Source organism: Condylura cristata, unplaced genomic scaffold, assembly GCF_000260355.1.
Source record: "Condylura cristata isolate star-nosed mole 26May11 unplaced genomic scaffold, ConCri1.0 scaffold00003, whole genome shotgun sequence".
Taxonomy (NCBI): domain Eukaryota; kingdom Metazoa; phylum Chordata; class Mammalia; order Eulipotyphla; family Talpidae; genus Condylura; species Condylura cristata.
Window position 1 is genome coordinate 21,464,861 of NW_004567104.1, and position 19,133 is coordinate 21,483,993.

General features: G+C 37.4%; 1 protein-coding gene across 2 annotated transcripts; it reads right to left on the bottom strand.

Annotated features, from left to right (window-relative positions):
* Positions 1 to 300: 300 nt before the first annotated feature.
* Positions 301 to 19,133, bottom strand: TRA2B (transformer 2 beta homolog (Drosophila)). 2 transcript variants are annotated; one of them, XM_004675063.2, is made up of 9 exons: positions 18,866 to 19,133; positions 8,047 to 8,180; positions 6,886 to 7,048; positions 5,282 to 5,470; positions 3,684 to 3,799; positions 3,324 to 3,407; positions 2,293 to 2,352; positions 1,950 to 2,023; positions 301 to 1,304 (listed from the first exon to the last, which is right to left on the bottom strand). In XM_004675063.2, the coding sequence occupies exons 1-9, from the start codon at positions 18,899 to 18,901 to the stop codon at positions 1,294 to 1,296; spliced, it is 867 nt and encodes a 288-aa protein (XP_004675120.1). In that variant the 5' UTR covers positions 18,902 to 19,133; the 3' UTR covers positions 301 to 1,293. The 2 variants fall into 2 exon arrangements, with proteins under 2 accessions (XP_004675120.1, XP_012589587.1); XM_012734133.1 differs by having other exon boundaries at positions 837 to 1,304; positions 1,950 to 2,020; positions 18,866 to 19,058.

The following is a 19,133-nucleotide window of genomic DNA, read 5'->3' on the forward strand; positions in this document are numbered from 1 at the left end:
ACAATTACTAAAAATGTGTTTTCAGGTATACCGTGGGTTAAGAAGTGTGCAAGCTAAAATTACTTAATAAAATGCATTCTAAAGTAGATAAGCACTTCAATGCCTAGTGACTCACACTCAATAAATTTCCCATAACATAGTATGTTTTTTCAAAACCAGCAAAAATAATGTATTTAGGCCAAGGGATACTGCATTAGGAACTAAAAATTAAATAAGAACTTCAATTTTTAAGTACAAAAGTTGAAATAACAACAAAAAAACCCCTTCTTTGTAAACTGAGTTGTACCAGCCTTTTTCTCATTTCATTTGCGTTTATTTAAACACAGTTCTCAAAACATTTGAGTAAAGTGGGCCTCCTTTGATAAGCAAAGGACCTGAAAATAATATTTAAAAAATGAACAGGCAAACTCTTCAGTTCATCCACATCACAGGTGTAGTGTTCCCTTCTCTTTTCCCAAATGCTAAGCACCCAAGTTTTTTCATATAATCTAAGAGCTAGAACAACAAGAGTACATTTGTGGTGGAATGTATTGTCACTTGCTGATAACTAGGTTGAAATACCATTATCCCCTTGTAACAGCTTTAAGAAATAGCCTTTTAAAGGCATACACTGTGTAACTCTTCTTATTCCCTGCTATATATAATACAGATTACATAAAGGCTGACAAATCCACATTTATATATAAGCATTAAGTATTTGCTGTATTGAAAGATCTTTAGTTCTAATACTAGCAGTACAGAGTTACAGAGCATAATTTTTAACACTTAGTTGCAGGTATATTAAATATGGTATGTTTTATGGACTGGAGGAAAACGGGCAATTTTTTTTTGTCCTGAAATTTACTACTGACAACCTAATCTTAACAGTTCTGCTAAGCATTGATATGTTAGAAAGAAAAGTAAAAATCAAACTTTATTGTTGCTTTTTGCCATTTGGTAGCATTTTACACACAGGCTTCGATCTTCAGAATACCCTGGATTCAGTAGAAAAACCTTTTAAATGAAGTTTTTGTACAATAGAAACTTCTCAGCAGTCAAAATTTAGACTGTAAAAAAATACATGCAAAACATACTTTTCTGAAAACACTTAACTTTGAACGAAGCACCGAACTACACAAATGCAGAATGAAAACAGCATTTCAACTCCACCAAAAGTAGTCATCATAAAAGGTGTAAAAGTCACCTAACTTCACTAGGCACTGTTCACTTTTTAAACAGGAGACAATAAAAATATTGTCCACAAACAATATCCCAACTCTAGGGCATGTTTCAGAATGTCTTCAATTTCATGCTTTAATAACGACCTGAGAAGAAGAAAAAAAAAAAACTTCAGTACCAAGATAATTGTTTAACAACAGAAAACAGTAGCAAGTGAGAACTGAGGCTCCCAGATGTTTCCAAGTAGTATAAAAATTACAAGGATACCAAAAAGAAGTCACAAATAGTGAAAGAATACACATTTCCTACATTAATTAGGAGTGAATAGTACTCCAAAGTAATGTTTTAATATATTTTCTTATACCTTACACACAAAATCTGGGGTGTGTTACAGTGTGAGCTGTGCTGTGTTTGTGGAACACAACTATTTGAATCAATCTATTCTGTCAAAGGAATACTTACATAAAACTATGGTAAGCTAATACATACTCTACCATTACACCATCTCTTTAAAAAAAAAAAGAAAAAAAAAAAGTCACTATATCAGGCCCCTCAGTGGCCCAAAGGGGGTTAAGTTTCAGCACTATGGAACTATCACACCCATTGCAGCATGACTTTGATCTTTGGCCTGGGAACTAACGCACATGGCATAGCAGTCCTCTCCTGTTGCACCAGATTTGCCTGTTCTGCTCTCCACTTTGGTGAATCCGCTAACCCCCCACACCTCTGTCCTATTCCCCAATTCTTGTATGTATAATAATAAATCTAAAAAGAAAATCAAAATAACTTACGAGGTGAGTATGATCGAGATCTGGAACGTGATCTGTATCCACCACGACTATAGTAAGGAGAAGGTGACCGTCTTCTGTAAACAAATGTCAAGACAGTCTAATTCTCTACAGATCACAATTAGACTAAGTAACATAAAGATCATATATTTTCATCATAATTACAATCAACGATCTAATGCTCTGCCATTTTTGATTCAACAATAACCTTTTTGTCATTAGGCTTTAATTACAGCATCTTAATGAACCTTTATACAATCCAGTTTAGGATGCCACTTAAAATTTACCACAATACTGGTAAAATGGGTAAGTGAGCTTTACAAATTTAAATTTTTTCCTAGCATACCTGTAAATCTGATCCCTATCTTGAGCAGCTCTCCATCCTCCTCCTCCTCCACCTCCTCCTCTGAAAAAAAAAAAAATCAGAAGAAAAGCAACATGTTTATTTTTGCAAGTTCTTTGGAAAGACCACACCACTGACACGGTAAAATAGAAACACCCACGGAACAAAAATAAAAACAAGTTTCTTGTAAGTGAAATGGTAACACGCTCATTTTCACAAAGAGGCCTAGAGCTCTCCCTTGTGGCTAAAACAAGTATGATAAAAACAAACATTTCTAAATAAATGCTCAAATGAATTAAAATAAATATAATGTAGAGCCTCCCCGGTGGCAGAGTTTATCAGTGTTATTAAGCTATTGCTAACGACTGCGGAACAAGTTCGCTCCCCAGCCGGGGAACTGACCCAAAGCACACAGCAGACTTCTGTCTCCTCTGCTCCCCTCAGCAGTGCATTTCAGTACATCTGGCCTGTTCTGCTCCCTATTCTCTCTGATAATTCCTCTCATCCCTGCACACCTCTGGCCCCTCCCAGTTCTTATATACGTTAAAAATAAAGCAAGACATTCACACCTCAATTGCTGTGGTCAGTGCATACTACACAAAATTATATTTTGGCTTGGCAAGGCAAGGTGTATGTTGCCTGACTTTGCTATAATAAGACCGTTACTTCATTTTTATATGATAAAAGTACTCTCGTAACAAAAAACCTGTTTTTTCCCTAAGTGTAGTGAACATTTTCCTACTAACAACCCCCCTTAACCATTGTTATATTCAATATTGCCACTTAGTAAATTACTTTACATTGTAGTTAATCATCCCATGTTGTATCTATTGATACCTCAGAGACTTAAAAACAATGCTTCATAAAGCAGTAATTTTAAAACTCAAATCCTGGATTTTTTTTGATTAATTGAGAACTTTTTAATAAAGGCTAAAACTTAGGTATAGTGGTGCTTTATACTGCTTTGCAACTCCAGATTCAGAGCTGATGCTTCCTCAAATTCTTGGGGACTTGAATCACCACAGTGAACTCACCTGTATGATCTACTATAGTAATCCCGATCATCATAGCCTCGATCATATCCTCTGTCATAGTAATCACGACGGCGTGAGCTGCCACTGCAAATAGTAATTTAAAACGTTGTTAAAAAATGGCTGAGACACTTATTAGTAGCAGTAGTAGAACATACACCCATCAATTTGGGCCTTAGGAGTAACATATAGCTCACACAACCAAGCTTAGACAACTGCTTCAACCTCTTGATTAGTTTAGTAATCACAGATTTTCTCCACAGAAAAGTAAAATAAATCACATATGAGTCCTGTCCCCACAAACCCCAAAGTATTCCTTGGAGGAAGTGAGCAAAATTAACCACCAGTCAAAATTAAACTTACTAGGTAGGTCTCCCCATGTAAATTCCTGGTGTTGGGGTATGTGGTCTTTTTGTTATAGAGAAATCAACCCTGATTCTACGTCCATCAAGCTCCATTCCATTGGCACGCTCCTTTGCCTTTGAAAGATAAATACATTAAGTAGTTATATACATATATATACTGGGCATACCTTCTGCTAGGAGTATTAATTCCCCCCTTTACTTTTTGGCATATTAAAATTCCTTTAACACTGACCCTAATACATGTTCTACCATTTGCTTCCCCCTTTTTTGGTATAAGTTAGCTGTAAAACCCGAAATTTAACCAAATAAGTCTCAAAGACTTATTCAACCCACAAAATACTTAATGATGATTGTGCTCAATTATGTGACACTAAACCCTGACCCTCATAAATGGCTTGGGGAGGGAAGGAGGGAGGGATGTTAAAAATATTTCATGAGAAAGCCACTTGAACCCAGTTTTATTGGAATACAGCTCTACTGATTTGCATAAGTCTACAGCTTCTTTTTGTAATTGAGAGCCTAAAGCTCAAAGTCAAAAATATTTATGGTGTGATCCTCTACAGAAGTTTATAAATGTCTATGGAAGCAAAAACCTGAAACAAAAATGAAGCTAACTAGCATGTAGTTCTTTCATTCAAAACACACACTAACACAGTATGTATTTAGAAGGAAAAAAATTTTCACTTCAGAAACATTAAGCATCTGCTCAAGACCTGAAAAGAATACATATCTCCCCCCACCCCCGCCATACCTCTAAACCAATTCTAATCATAGTACTTGCAGTTTGGATATTGTAAACCTTGTTTCCAGTACTACTGATTCAGAAATATTCATCTTTTAGAAGTTAACTGTAGTCTTGTACCAAGGGAAAAAAGTAGGGAAACCAGGAAAATTTATGACTTTTGGCATCAAGTATTACTAAAATAAAGCCGAATGCCATCTTCCAGCATCCCTTCTAATCTCTTATTAAATTTACTAGTTACCTCTTATTACTTGCATTCTGCTTTCAAACTCTTCCTTTAGTAGGCTAAGTTCCCTTTAAATTAGTTTATGATTTTCAAATACTCATTTTCATAAAGAACTCCAGAACAATTTTATCTAGAACAATTCTTTACTATGTGTTTAAAGAACAGATTCACAACCACAAATTTTTAGTTAAGTATACACACCAAAGCTTGTATTTATGTTCTACCTCAAGTCACTATCACCAAATATGTAATCAAAACCACTTCCTTTTCCCAAAGTTGTAACTATTACCTTTAAAATGTTCTGCTCAACTTTGTAAGATAGCCAAAATGATGGAACAGCTTAAACCCTAAATATATACCATAACCAAAGTAGTATTTTCATGAAGGAGTATGTTGGGACTCATTTTAAATAATTTGGTGGGTGCAGAGTTGGGCCACAAGGGGCATTATAGGACCCACTGTTCTAGTTTAAAAAAAAATAAATCCAAATGCTATACACTCCATGTATTTGTTGCTACAGAATGCACTGCCTTAACGCAAGCCACAGCTACATGCGAGTTACATCATGAAAGCAAAATGGGCTTTTACCCTAGCACTTTTGCATCAGAACCCTTAAGACATTACTTACTTCCTTGGCATCATCTACATTTTCAAAATATACAAAGGCAAATCCTCTTGAACGTCTAGACTGCTGGTCATATACAATGGACACATCAGCAATGGGGCCGTATTTAGAGAACACTTCCCTTAGATCTCTCTCTGTAGTGTACAAGCTCAATCCAAATACTCCAAGACAACAATTGGGATCAGGATTTGCCTAGAAATAGAAAAATGTTCTTTAAAACTTAAGTTTTTCTAAACCAAAGTCTTAAACACACACACAAATCAGTAAAAAAAAAAAAATCACTACCAATTAAAGCAGAAAACCAATTAAATCCTTTGAACTACACGTGTAAGCAACGTTCACACATTTACAACAAGCGATAAAAGGATAAGAAATAGCATGCTCTCTGAATCAGAGAAAGAAGAAGTACTGCTGATATATATTGACCATAAAATGAAATCCTCTGAATTGTCAGGGACAACAGAAGGACATATTCAGCCTGAACCTGTATTTGGGAAAACAAAGTTCATATATATACATAAATGAAGCACAGGTAGGTGTGTACCAAATCCTTCATGCAGGTATCATGACAACTCACAATCATGTTAAAGAAAAGGGACAAGTTGCCATAATGAATTCACCAACTGTTTTTTAACTCACTAGTTTACTATATGGAGACAAATTCCATTCCACCCTCACTTATTAATTACCAACCCCCACTTGGGAACCTCTCATGGAAGATTTTAAAAAATGCCTCAATACAAGATTTCTTGCTCCCTTAATGTAGAATGCCCATTTGATAAGACTTGGCAGCTATTTTGGGCCTGGAGAGGCTCAGACTTTCCCCATATAATTTTATATGGCAAACAGCAGCCCCAGACCCAAAACTTAAGCTATACAGAATCCAAGTAAAACATCCATGTTTTACTAGCAGGGGAAAACCTGTTCCTGAATGGAACGTGCTTAAAAATAAATGGGAGGGCCCTCCGTGGTGGTGCAGCGGGTTAAAGCACAGCACTAAGAAGCTAAAGCCACTTCCGCATGAGTTCGATCCCCGCCTGCCCAGGAGATGACCACATGGCGCGGCAGACCTCCTCTGACCCGCCTGCTGCTCCCCTCAGCAGTGTACTTCGTCGATCTGCCTGTTCTGTTCCCCCGATCTGTCTGTCTCTCACCCTCCGCATCTCTGGCCTGTACTCCAGTTCTGTCTGAATAAATAAATAAATCTTTTAAAAAAAAAATAAATAAATGGGAAAGTCAAGAGAACATTCTGCAGAAAATTCATTATATCTAAGACTTTAGTACCAGTATGGAACACACCTAGATATACCCTACTCCTCTTGTGCTTACCACCATTAACAGGACTACATGATTTTATATGATAGGACAATCAATGTTGACTATTTTATTTAAATGTGATTCATAAGCCAATCTGTAGACCATTACTTTGGAGACAACTTTAAAAAAATTAAGAGGAAGGCTATCTTAAAGCAAAGGTTCTAAAACAACCCATGTATTCAAAGTTAACACTCCCATGTCAAAATCAGTCTTCAAACCTAAAACTGTGTTACGTAAAGTGCCTTGTAAGTTGGGCCCACTACTTCAAATCCAAATTTTTTTCATCTTACCCGATTCCCAACATGACGCCTTCGAGTAGACATGGGAGAATGACTGTGGCTATGCCGTCTTCGATAGTCTCGACTGTAAGACCTGCTACGGGATCGTCTATGGGAGCGGGACCGAGATCGTGACCTTGTATAATGCCTTCGAGAACTTCTTCTGGATCTAGACCTGCAAGACAAAAGCTTCAACGTTGACTAAATAATTGACAATAAGTACTGCTTTCAATTTTTTAAAAACACTCCATCTGTTCTAGAGTTAATATGAACATCAAAAGACGGAACACAATCCAGGCATGTACTAATACGGTGTCAAATGGAAACCTATTCTTGCTGTTCTACTGTCTTGCTTCAACTGTGTTGAAAAGTTGCAAAACCACCACTAGAGCTCTGCAAAACCACCACAAGCTCTCCTCTAACATTTCAGAAAATAACTAAGGGAAAATTAGTTACTATCTTTTGAAAATCATAAAATACATGTAGCATTTTATAGCTTGATGTGTTTTTCAACTCAAACTACTACCCTGTTTTCTGCTTCTCCAATTATGCCCACCTTTCATTTAGATAAAATCACCATCACAATAGCTTTCTCCAGCTATTAAAATCAACCAGTTGTTCTTAACCAGAGAGAGCATATGAATTGTGAGCTCTACCAGGACAAGTTGTAAGAGAGAAAAGAGGAGGTACTCTATAATCAAGCCTGATAACAGGCATAAACTGGGGCCATAAAATACTAGACCATACCTATGTATCAAGGATTGCAGTTACTGACAGCCATATTCTCCAGTATATGTGCCATACTAATAAAGCAGCATACTTAAACTCATAGTGAATCCTCACAACAACTATGAAGAGCTGGTACTATTACTAACTTGCCTTTAATAGAAAAGAAAGTTAAGGTTGAAAAAGTTAAATACCTGCCCAAGCCAGGAGGGGGGGTGGAAAAAAAAAAAAGAGTAAGATTTGAACCCTAACTCCAAAAGCCCAGGCTGGCTCTTAACCACCTAGTCTTCTCTCTCAGAACTTACAAGTAAGTTCATTTCTAGTAACAGTCAGTATTAAATAGGCCAACAAATGATCTATCCCTCTCTATCTTCCTAGTTTACAAAGCACACACCAATTTCAAAGCTAAGAGTAACAGAAGAAAATCCCAAGACAAGTCTTTCTTACCTAGATTCAGATCTGGACCTGGACTTTGATCTGGAACGCCTGGAATCTTCCTTGGAGCGAGACCTTGCAGGGGTATGCCTTGCAGATTTCCCAGATCCATGAGCACTTCCACTTCTGGAAGCAGAACGGGATTCCTACACGCAGATGTCAAAAGTTTAATTTGTATACTTTCTGGGCAATTTAAAAACAAATAAGCTGCTGTGAGATAAATGGTGAGGGAAAGCAATCCCCTTCCAAGATAAGAAAATACAGGTAAGGGCAGGAACTGAATATACCTGATATTAATTGTATCATTGCTCCAACTGCTGTAAGTCAATTAATGTGAACATTCCACCTTTTGGGAGCAGGGATTAAGAGTTAAACTGACCCCACTCGCTTCAGAAAGGAGTGCTAAAGTCAAGCAGTTAAGGGAGCTGTCCAAGGATTGTATTTAGGGTATATTACTCCATTAAAACTAAAGTTAAGAAAGAGCCTTATTAACTACTACACCTATACCTCATACCTATTTCAATCAAGTAACAATGAAAAGCAAACCCTATGAAATTCATGAAGCTTACTTTTAAAATGCCTTTAAAAAGTTAAGACCTCACCTTTTCAAGTTGTGCTTATTGTTGAGTGGGAAAGAGACAAGGATGATCTGTTTCAAGCCCTAGTGAAATAGAAATGTAATGGAAAGGAACAGCTTTTGAAGGACACCTGACTGGTAAGACTATTAAATCTAACCAGTGGGAAGCCACTAAGATCCTCAAAGAATCAAACAGAACTACAGTAGAAAGGCAGTTAACTACAGAATTACTAGAGAAAGTACCTGAATCTATATAGCCTCCTCAGTAAATGGTGCTGTACCTGGGTAAACTGATGGAAAACTGGAAATGAGTAAACTTAAATAAGACACACTAAAAACACAGTAGATTAAATCATAGGCCCCAATCTAGGCCCAGAAGTGACTAAGTTCAGGGACTGAACTTATGTATGCAAAAGTCCAAGTTTACACATATACTACCCATAACTGGGGCTAGTAAATAAGCAAAGGTGAGTGGCATTAACAAAGCTTTCTAAAGAAACCAGCAAAGGAATAAACAAGTTCATCCATGATTCTAAGGGAAACAGTCAATTGACCAGAAGAGGCACACATATATAGCAAACAATGAACTATGGAAAGCTTTGCCAAGGAACCAAAACAGAAACTAGGACAGAACCAACTGAGAATCTCATAGCTATAAAGACCATCTTACCATCTTAAAGCAAATTAAAAGGCATTAAACAAAACAAAAAAACAAAAAACACATCTGGTTGAGTCTTCCCACCCAAGACAGTGAAATGGTCAATCTTAAAAAGGACATTACATTAAGTCACTGTGGGCATCATTGTTGGAGCTGGACAAAAGTATCACAAGAGATCTTTCTGCTTTGGTAGACCTTTCACAGTATTTTAGACTTTCTTGAATCTCAAAGGAAGAGTTATTTTAAACTACAGCCCCAAACATTTTAGAATACATTCTGTGATTTATAGCATATGAAGAAAATGCAAAAAGATCCTTCCTATGATGCTCAGGGGGAAGCTTTTAATGTTACACATAAACAAATTAAAACTTGACAAGGAAGAGTAACTCAGGAAGGTTAAAATGAGCTCTGGTCTCCAGAACTGTTAATATTTGCTGAAATTTCAAGTTTATACTATCATAAAACATGGTGTGAAGGGGCATGATGGAATAGCCTCCCCCCTCACCCCCTTTTAGTGATGTACAGACACTCCAAGGAAAAAATAGTTCTCTTAATTATTCATAGTTGACTTTCATATCAAGGGCTGGTTAAAAGATGCGCTTTCAACTCCTGACCATCCCTTGCCTTTCCTGACAATCATTCTGGACACTGGGACATTATTCCTTCTTTCCTTTGACAAAGTTCTCAAAAACAGGGGTAGTAGATGCCACAGGTAAAAGCTAACTATCCAACATTATAGAAATAAGGAACCCAAAAGTTTCCGAGAGCCTATGTTTACTCTGCGGCACATTATTTCATGGGATGATTTTAACCTTTAATGGAAACTTGAGAAAACAGTGATAAAGCAGAAGGAAAGACATTCTTGGATACAAAGATGCCTTAACTAAGATGTTTTATTGTAGGGTTAAAAGATCATCAATGAGCAAGTGATCAATTGTATGCATATAAAGAAAAGGAAGGTACAAAGTCAAGATTTCTTTTAAACCTCTTGCTTCATTAAACAGGAAGGTGTTATTCCAAGATGCTATACCAGTCAATCCATTAGGGAAAAGAACACTTCTAGACTAGAACATAAGCCTTAATAAAGTTACCCCATGAAATTCTAGCCGATTAAAGGTTAAAAATATCATCTTCAACTATCATGAAACATTACAACTCGACCTGATGTAAACTAGCTACGTACAAACATACATTTTGTGAGAAATCACTTAAGACTAGAAAGCAAAAACTTTCCCTTCCAGACATTTGGTTAGGCTTTCTCACTCAGGATATTCTGAAAGAAGTTAAACCCCTGTGCAGTTACATTGGTCATTAGCTGACTTAGAAATATATGCAAAGAAACTTTATCTAGAAAATGAGACTCGAAACTATCCATTACTGAAAGCCTAACATTAAGTTTCAGCCTTCATCTACAGGTAAACCTACGAACAACAGCTGGGAAAGCCCCCTAAAAAAAAAGTAAAGAAAATCCACTCAAAGCTGGGGGGGGGGGGAGAGAGAGAATCAGAAATGTCAACACATTAAAAACCTTACCAAAAGAGGCACTACCCTGAACATCAGCACCTCAAGGAAAAGTATCATAAACTTAAAACTTGGCATGAACAACAGTAAAAATTTCCTGAAAATAGTCAAGGACTCACATTCTTACAGAACAAAATACTTTAAAGATGTAGATCTCCCTAATGTAAGAATATTCCAGAAAAACTCCTCAAAAGAAATGTCAGAATCATTATTACTTTTCTCCTGTATAATTAAAATATCCAGAAGCAATAAATGAGATATAGACAGCAGCTCAAAGAGCAGTATCCAGTTTAATCTAGAGGTTGAAAAATTACATGTTCCTAAACTGGAGCTTAATTTAGTAGGTTGGGAGCTGATATTTCTTAGAAGCACCACAGATATTTGTGATACTATTTTAAGTCTCACTCAGTTCATCTCAGTTTTATGTTCCTTGATTTTTTTCTTGGCAAAAGGATCTTCCTGAAACCTTGCGTCTATGATAACCTCAGCTCTACCTGCCCCTGGCATTAACCAGCCTTCCTAAAGCTTTGTACTTTACTGTGCCAGACCAAAGGCTTATCATCCCACCCTCTTTCCTAATTTCCCCAAAGGCTAGGGGAGAAGACACTAATACAAAGAGGCCTTGGTTAAGGGGAAAAATTGGGATGGGTGAGATGGTCCACTAACATCTGTGTACTTTACTTTTGCTTCATGTCTATACATATAGTCAACTCCAAACTGTATTCTTCCCCATTTGGGAGCTAACAGGACTTTTTTCTCTTGGATGTCAAGGATTTTTCAGGTATCTATTCACTTCATTTTTATCCCCCTTCCTAATTTGTAATTAATTTAAAATGTAAATCAACCTATTATAGTTTACAAATATAGTAAGAAACTTTACAAATCAGTATTCAGGCAACACAGATGGTGAAACACTATTAACAACCTGTTAAGAGGAACAAAAAGTATAAACTACACACCTACAGGCCCTAAACCCTTAAAAAATACAACCTTCAAGAAATGTCATGTCACTTTCCAAGAACTTTAAGATCTGGCAACTCTCAAATCTTTGACTTCAGGAAGGAGAAGTGATACCCTTGGCTTTCCCCACAGGGTAGAAGACAGCTGTTGGTTGGCTGGCTACTACTGCTTATTATTTTGACATTTGCCTTGTCCCATACAGCTGAAAGTTAACATTATACCAGACATCTGACTCTTCTGGTCCAGCTAAAACAAATATAAAGGAAATAACAGAACTACAGGGTTTATTTTCCAAGTTGTGGGAGTGGGGTCCAGAACAAAGTTACTCTGGAATCTAGACATCTTCACATTCTAACTAAGTACTGGTAGCAGAAAATAAGGAAAGGGAGTAAGCTGATATCTGCATAAGGTATCTGCTACTGTTGTCACTTTGAGTTAGGTATTCCTGTAACTTGCAAGACCCACCTTACTCAAGTAAAGTCAAAGTTAACAACTCTAGTTATCCAGCTGGAAAAGGCAGCAAACAAAAGAATTAGTCATCCACATGAATTTAGCAAACATTCCCTTTAAAGTTAGGGTCCAAACAGTCTGTTTCCCACTAACCACCTGGAAAGTGATGCTTTCATAAGCACCCCAATAACTATCTTGGTTCAATGTTGTTTGGATTTTGGGGCTTTGGACGCATAGTCCTCCCATGACATTCTTTAGTAAGGCTTCCACAAACTTATGAAGCATTCTACTACCACTGCTGGGTACGGAAGGAAGAGGGGTCAGTGCATTAAAAGTCCAAATGGATGGGGGCTGCAGAGACCACCAGTTCCAACTCAAGATAGGCACTGATGCCCCAGTACTAGTATAGTTAGAGAAAAGGTCTGGAGGAGACAACATGAAGCCAACTGTTACCCATGCTGGAGACCTCATTCCTGCCTGACTACAATAGGTTATTTTTTAAAATTGCATTCAATCATTTGACTAAGAGGTTAAAATTAGAGTTACCTAATTTAAACGTTTCCCCTGGAAGGCACTTCTTTACCCTGTATATATTTTCTTCTATTAAACAAATAATGCATGCATGTTTAGCAAAATATACAGGGACACATAAACAGACTAGTAATTACTTAGCGTAGTGCTTTCTGATTCCAGATTACTTCTTATCTTAACTTCATTTTTATTTCTTTTCTTCATTCTTCCGTTTCAAATTCTGACTTCTTTCATCTTCCCCACTTCACACAAATTGCTCAATATTCTACAAGTGGGACTTCTGGTCTGATAATTAGCATGCATTCTTTCTTTTATTTTTTCAAATTTCAGCTTCACTTATTCCTGAGCTTCAAATACTCATTTATAAAACTTGTCAAATGACGACTTCCGCATTTTCCTTCTTCAACATTAACCTTAATAGAAAAAGAACAGGATGAAGAATATTTTAAAACTCCAGGATAAAATCCAGTGCCAAACTGAAAACTAGAAAAAAAAATTCCCTTTTTGATGTTTTGGATAAAAAAAAAAAAAAAAACTAGAATATGCAGCTCAAAAAACTGAAACTACAGAATTTCTTGTTGATATATATATATGGATCAATCTCATTTGTCTACTCCAAAATAGACTTATCATGCTTAAGTTGAATGTGAAGTGCGCAACTGAACATTTGCTGTTCATCTAACATTTTAAGATCTATAATTACATTCCACACTTCTTATTGTATTCATCAAGAGAATGTTAAGGGTCAAAAGCACATTTCTAGTCAAAAAGTGACATATTAATACAAAAGTGCAAGAAAGGAAAGCACGGACAATTCATTTGTACAATGACAAGGCTCAGGGTTGAAAAGGCTTACAAATTGATTTGTCTCTATAGGCTAAGAAATGTCTTCAATGCCACGCATTTTTTGTATAGCATATTAAAAAATCTCAAAGAAATACAATGCCAGGGAATCCAAAAATTTGGACTATAGTATTCAGTCCACCCCTAGAACGGTGCTTAATGAGATTTTATAATATGAATTTCCAACTACTAAATTTAGATTAAAATCATTCAGACAAAATCTAGTTGACCCAGTACTATATGTAAAGAAAGCAGAGCAAACTCAATCCCACAATGGTGTTCTCATTTTTTTTTCACTAACCCCCTCCCACTCAATGAACTATTAAAATCTGCAGTCCAAAAGAGAAACCCTACTTTTAAAGGTGGCGAGAGTAAAGAAATTTAGAACTCACCTCCTGAAATATTTAAAAAGACTATAAAATTCATTTTCTAGTTCAATCAGACATGTCTTTGCTGAACAGCCTAAACAAAATAATTGTCCTTATAAAACATTCTAGCTTTCCCTTTTATCCTGCATTTCATCTCATAATTGTTCTCATTTCACTGTTAGTAATTTCCTGGCCTACTTTTATTTTCTCTCCAGGTGGGGGTGGGTAAGGAAGGAAGGTTTTTATACCAATCAGCCTTAAAAGCCACCATAGTTATTATGGAAGTAGTGTGATATCTTTTCTAAGGAAGGAAGCATTATTCTCAGCATAGTGCTTCAGCACCAACTATGATCTATTTAATCCAAGAAAATAGGGTGTTTTTTTTTAAATTTAAGGGGGTCAAAATTAATTGATTTTCTTTTAATATCCATCACTAAAATGTAATGGGAAATGTTTGCTGGCTGCACAAATGTAATCGTGGAATCAGAATGCCCAAGCAGGTTTTCTCAGGGCCTCCTAGAGATTATGTACAGGTACAGACATGGGGTCTAGATGTAGAAAACAGTAGGGGAATGGAGGTCAAACCTCTAGCTATCACAATTATTCAAAAACGGACACCACCTTCCTCCTGTCATTTTGTTACCACTTCCTAACTTTTTTAAATAATCAGACTATCCATCACAGTAATGTAAATATTAAATTCATTTCACTCCAGCTCCTGTGGCCACTTAATAAAACCAGAAGACCAACTATTGGGCTGTTGTTACACAAGTTTGGTTAAGAGATCCTACTTAGAACTAAGAAATATTTTCCATTGTCAGCATAACTTTTTGTTAAAAAGATTCTAACGGTTAAACAGGAATTCATGTAACACTGAAAACAAGGAACTACTGAATGAAAAGCTAATGTTTTAAAATATTGGGAGGGGTCAAAGAAATACTTGATTCTGCTAGGAAGATGGGCTCATCAATTTAAGGACTACTCTGTAGTCTTTAACAGAAGGCTGGGTGGACAGAAATTTACTTAAAATCCAAAATCGCAAACTACTATCATCTGACATGTCAACATTAGTTTAAGCTCATGCTTTTAAAAGATAATTTCGAAAAAAAAGGAAAAAAAAAGGCACAAGTATACATTCATAAAACATTCAATACTTTCCAGCAGAAGTTTAAGTATGCTTTTTGACCAATGCAAAACGGGAGGCCTCAATCATCCTGTCATATTACCAATCAACATTGATAAAAAAATAATCTGAAAAGAAGCTCCAAAACCCACTCAAAGCAAAGATTTTGGGGAATTTGAAGACTAACTTGCTATCATGAAGAACTTTTTTGGAGTAAGTGACAGTAACTAGTCTATATAATAATGCACCACAAAATCTGCACTGGGTAAAACTAATGATGCCTAAACACTCACCTTCCTATCACTTTTGTAAGAAAAGACTACACATAATGCTAAGGCTCAAGACAATCGAATATTTATCTTTCTCTGGCCAAGTGTGAACTCAACTAGGTTTCATATTTATCATTTAGGTTCTGGGTTTTATTGGAGGCGTAAGGGGTAAGGGCTGTATGCAGTGAACTACATTTAACAGCATGTGCCACACCACCTGCAGTCTTATTCAACCTTTTCACAAAACCAGTTGTACTTACCTGGTAATCACTTGCAATTTCAAAGTGCCAATGTCTAATGCCAGACAATATTCACAAAGCATTCTTAATTAAAACCAAGAAAAATATTCAACCTAGTTTCTTCAAGAGACGTACACCTAACCAGACTCAGTGAAACAAAACAATGCAAACTATTTCCCTCTCACTTGACATTAGCCTAATTCTTTGTTAAAGGAATTTTGTGCAATGGCTATACTTCTTTAGAAAGAAATAGACTGAGATGTTTTGATTTTGAAAATCAGAATTTAGAATTAGAGACTGAAAACTAAAGAATAAAAGAATCTAAGATTAAGCAGAAGAGAAAAACTGCAGAATCTGAAAGGCAGTTTGATGGAATGGCATTCCAGATGGTATTCATCGCTAAGAAATTAAGACTAAAGATAATGTGTCTATTGCAAATGTCACTTCTACAAAACAGCCAATTTTTTTATCAGCATTTTCTTAAACTGTATGCCATTGTAATTTTGATCTCACAGAATTTAAACCCATTTGGTTCATACAAGTTTTCTTTAGTTTTTTTGGATTCTAAGACTCATTTGTGATAGTTCAAGAATCACAACTGTTAAAATTAAAACTGTTAGAACAGAATATCAAACCGGTGCTAAACCAAGATCAAACATACATAACCAATATACTTAAATACTGACAATTATTGAACCTTAAAGATTAACCCCCCCAAATTATCATGCACCTCTAAACCTGCTAACAGTTCTTGACCATGCTCTTATTCTTACAAATTGTCAAATTTAACAAGCCTGCCTCTTTTTAACAAAGGAACTTATCAACCACTTTGCCAAAAAAAAAAAAAAAAAGGTTTGGTTAAGAGCAAGACTTGACTTTGGAGATGGACAAGTGCAAGTCAAGAGTGCCATAATTAATTATAAGTGTGACACGAACACAAAAATTCCAAGAACTTCATCCTAGGAGATGAGGGAACCAGTTCTAACAAAATATGTAGGAATTAATCATAGTTCAATATATTCCTCTATTAAGTCACTTGCAAAGTGACCAAATTAAGAACCACACACAACCTCATTCTATTTAGGAAAGGAATTTATGGTCTTAGGAAGTGTTTGGGAAGATTACAACTGCATTACCAGAGTTGAACACACTTGAGTAAGAGGGCCTTGAGTGGAATAAAAGTCATTTTTCAGGCTCCAGAAAAGCTATCCATTCCAGAATCATCGAAGATTATCCAGAGGACAACTTTCCCACTGCTTTCAGACATTTTCAAAAGTTTTTTTTTGCCAACGAGACCTATTCTAACTATGCTTTGTAACTGCAAATTTAAACGGTTCCATCCACCTTTATTTTTGTCAAACATTATTTACCAACAGAGACACATTTGTTTCATGTCTATTATAACTACCCCACAAACAAAGCAACCAACATACAAAAACATACTAAGTATTCCCTAATTTCAAAGGTTAAGGAAATCTCTTCTGGAATACCAATTTCCTCACACTTTATCTCTTTCCCAAGAATTCAGTAAATACCCAGTCTAAGGGTATTTACTATACTTATTATAGAATCATGAAAAGCCAGCTCGCAGATTGTACCAGTAAAACGAATTAAAAAGTTTCTAATTACTAAGATGCCAAAAACACTTGAGCTGGCTCTCAAATCAGTTGTATTTATTATAACTGCGTCTCTACTTTTGCAAAATATGCTAATTTACTCTTCTTTAGCCAATCTCTCACCTTCCCAAGCACACCATTTTATTCACTCAGCTATATTCAGCTGAGAGTTCCTTTAGCCAGAAGCCTTTTTTCTTCTGAAGAGTTCAAGTACCCACCGATTAAGTTAGTAACTCAACAAACACCTAGAATCAGTTTCAACACTACATTCAACTTCTGTGGAAACCAGAAGTCTTAATTTTACCTGGTGAGCTCAAGCAAAAGCCTTGTTTACCTTAAAACACACGTAAGCTCAGGCACACAGCCATGACAACTAAATCTTCATCATGTTAGGGAAAAGTAGAAAAATCCAACATTCACCCATATATAAAGGTGCGGTCTTAGAAATCGTATCGATTCGACTTGGCCCAAGTTACACTGTGAGTTAAGGTTCCAGGAACAGGTATTTTCTTAAAATACCCTTCTATCAATTCATCCAAAGTCGTTTATACGAGTTCGCTAAGATACCTCGAATATACACATCTGTCAATTACCACTACGATCTAGAGTGGCTCTACGACACAGGAAAAACGTTAACTTCTATCGAGTTCTACCCAGTTCATTATACTAACAGTCTCCTTAACTTTGGCTATGCCAAAAGTCAGGCAAGTCTTGTTTTTTTGCATCGTCAAACCAAGGCCCCGAAACCAACCATTACTATTACATCATGCTGTTTAAGCCCGAGAATTGCCTTATCCCTGCAGTTTACTCAACCTTCACGAACTCCACTTTTGGAAGACGGAGACGTAGAACAAAACACACAAACCACCACAATGCAAATCAAACGGCTCTATAAGCTTCTGCCTGCCAATTTATCGCGGTTGGGGAGAGGTAAAGATAATCGCGACAACACTCCTTAAAGTTAAATCTCGGCGTCTTCGCGGCCTGTTCTTTTCAGGTGCTCTAGCAATGACCTTTAGTTTGAAAACCCTCTAGGTATCCAAGTGAAAGTGCTCCATTTAACCCAAACACAAAGCTCGCGCACAATCCCTCACGCTAACGGCTCAGAACTGTATGTCTACCTCACTTAACTTCCCTCACCCTGAAAGCGCCAACATCCTAGTCCCCACACTTGGAGCCCCAAGATTACATTTCCTTCTCCTAAGTATAGGAGAAAGGCGCCCAAGAAGGTCGCCTTTTTTCTTTCAACCCCACGCGGCACCGTGAGGAGCCGGCCCGCGTTGACGCGCGGCTCCTCCGCCATTTTGTGCCTCTGGCTGCGCGCCCAGGCCGCCAGTCCAAGATGGCTGCGGCGAGGCTTCGCAGGAGAGCAACGGCGAAATAAGATACTGCTCCCCTCCCCCAACACCGAGGGGACGCAGCGGCCATTTTTATTCTCCCCTCCCCCTTCTAACGGAAAAAAAAACCGCCGTCTCGGTACAAAGCTACATAGACCAGCCGGTGCCCTCCTTCACCACTAAAGACATTATTCACAGAGGCCTTCTAAGTAACCCCTGACTTCCACCGCTCCCGGCCTCAGACTTCGGAGTGTAAATCACCCGCCTCGAGGCCGACGGGCCTAGAAAGACACAAGAAACTGGGACCACATAGCCGCCCCCTTCAACACCTCCACGTACCCGCTCGCCGTAGTTCTGCTCGCCGCTGTCGCTCATGACTCCTAGCTGCTACCGCCGCCCGATGTGCTTCAATCGAAGCTGTCAACCTCCCGCACCTTCTTTACAGAGGCTCCGCCGCAGCCTCGCAGAGCGCACTGGTTTCCAAGCCGCCGAGAGCCGAAGCACTCCACACCGCCTCCGCACGGACTCTAAGTCTCCCGGACGTGACGCGGCGCTCCTAAGCTTGGCTCCTCCCCCTCCCAGAACGCGCGCTTTCTTAGCCCCACCC

What these genes read in the sequence shown, in the direction of transcription:
- TRA2B (XM_004675063.2), bottom strand. Translation starts at nt 18,901, where the DNA reads ATGAGCGACAGCGGCGAGCAGAACTACGGCGAGCGG. An exon ending in AGCAGAACTACGGCGAGCGG is followed by an intron (nt 8,181 to 18,865) that starts GTACGTGGAGGT and finishes ATCTGCGTGTAG; the next exon opens with GAATCCCGTTCTGCTTCCAG. An exon ending in AGGTCCAGATCTGAATCTAG is followed by an intron (nt 7,049 to 8,046) that starts GTAAGAAAGACT and finishes TTTGTCTTGCAG; the next exon opens with GTCTAGATCCAGAAGAAGTT.